The sequence below is a fragment of the Sphaeroforma arctica genome, assembly GCF_001186125.1.
Source record: "Sphaeroforma arctica JP610 unplaced genomic scaffold supercont1.6152, whole genome shotgun sequence".
NCBI classification, from domain to species: Eukaryota; class Ichthyosporea; order Ichthyophonida; genus Sphaeroforma; species Sphaeroforma arctica.
The window spans coordinates 1-1,735 of record NW_014034406.1 but is presented as its reverse complement, the minus strand read 5'-3'; the positions used below and the strand labels follow the sequence as shown (position 1 = coordinate 1,735).

General features: G+C 39.8%; 2 protein-coding genes across 2 annotated transcripts; both read right to left on the bottom strand.

Moving 5' to 3' along the window:
- Positions 1 to 189: 189 nt before the first annotated feature.
- On the bottom strand, positions 190 to 402 carry SARC_15461 (hypothetical protein; the record flags this gene model as incomplete). The annotated part of the gene is made up of 1 exon (XM_014290419.1): positions 190 to 402. A coding segment is annotated over one exon (213 nt), but the record flags the coding sequence as incomplete, so codon positions are not given.
- A 17-nt stretch (positions 403 to 419) lies between these two features.
- SARC_15460 (hypothetical protein) lies at positions 420 to 1,561 on the bottom strand (the record flags this gene model as incomplete). The annotated part of the gene is made up of 2 exons (XM_014290418.1): positions 420 to 718; positions 1,442 to 1,561. Coding segments are annotated over 2 exons (309 nt in total), but the record flags the coding sequence as incomplete, so codon positions are not given.
- Between the last annotated feature and the right edge of the window lie 174 nt (positions 1,562 to 1,735).

Sequence of the window (1,735 nt, the reverse complement as noted above, 5' to 3'; positions counted from 1 at the left end):
ATATATAATATATATATATATATATATATATATATATATATAATAATAATATATATATATATATATATATATATATATATATATATATATGTATATGTATATATATGTATATATATATATATATATGCACATGTATATATATACATAATGCCACCCAAATATACTGCTAAACGCATACAAACCACATACCTGGGACGGAATGCTGAAACAAAAGACTGAATACACCGGTACTAAAGATCACGCCAAAGCTGGACCAGTCCACCCAGGTAGTTTCAGGAATATACGGAGCTGGTCCATAGTCGTGTATGTCACTGGATGCACCCAGACTCATATTTGCTACATCCAATGTCTGCAGTAACAAGAAATGGCGAAGATAATGTGTTGAAACGGGAAATTCGTGTTCCTGTGTGAGTTCTCATTTTCTAGAACTTTGTGGTTGTGCCTGTCACGGGAAGATTCCGGGCGCGTATGAATAGCAACTGGCGTCGGCAGTAGAAGGTAATGGTGATGGTAACAGGTTGAATATACATCAGGACAAAAAGAAGAAACTCGACGTTCGAGGTATACTCCTCTTGCATGTGCCCCGGTATTCAGATATGTCACTGATGGTGCTCGAGTACATACTGCCTCTAGGGACGGAGTCTGCCTTAGAATCCGATGGAGACGATTGAACTCTCCCCAGTACATAAACAGGAACGTCCATGCTACGGACCATATCCTATTTGAAATGAATTTGTATTCGTACATGTCTGGGTGAATCCAGGCTCATACTGCCTGGGCTGGTGTTAGCAGGAGAATGGGATGGACAATAACTCATAGCTCACCACCAGAATATATACAGAGAAGCCTGCGATATACTTGAGAATCTAATTATTTTTATGAAAATAAACCCTAAAACACTTAAATCGGGAGCATTTAAAAAAAATCCCCTCCGGCTGGCGTCTGCATTCTATCACATACCATTCCGTTTCTACAGAGATCGTCTATTTCAAAATCACTCGAATCCATTCCAATAACTGGACAACTACATATATTCGTATCAAATCCAATCAAATAACTCGACAACTACTTATAATCGTATTTGATCCATTGAAGCACGCACAATGCAAAGTAGGACGCACAAACATACAAGCACCATTGCATGCATGTGTGTTCATGCCGACCATTGTGTTTCTAAGGTGGGGTGGTCCATCGCCGGCAAGGTATGTACAGAGATTATTCCATGTGGTAATTGAAAGTACTCAGAGGATATCTTCATGGATAGAGCACTGCTTATATATTTCAACGATGGTAGAACAGATCAGACGAAGACCCATATATAGCCAGGAATCAACCAAATAAGCGCATCTATATATCTCAACGTAGGTAGAATCAAGCAGACTAAAAACCAGATACAGACAAATATCAACCAAATAAGCGTACGTGTGTCTAATAACCATACCTCTACAGTTGGATGGTGTATCACAGGCAGCTCATTTGACCAGGGATCGTTCCACATAGCAATCAAGGGGGAGACAATCATGATGGCAAAGGTGAAGAACCGAGCTCCGGTGAGAAAGCCCTGAGATAGTCACAATACATATTGATATCATACATTGAGTGTATATGGTTATTGAATGAGTGTGTACTGGGGGCTTGGCTTTACAAGGTAACTATCGGTCGACCATGACTACCGAGGCAAACGAACGAGCTGCGGTGAGAGATCTCTGGGCAACCAACAATATATATATGTATA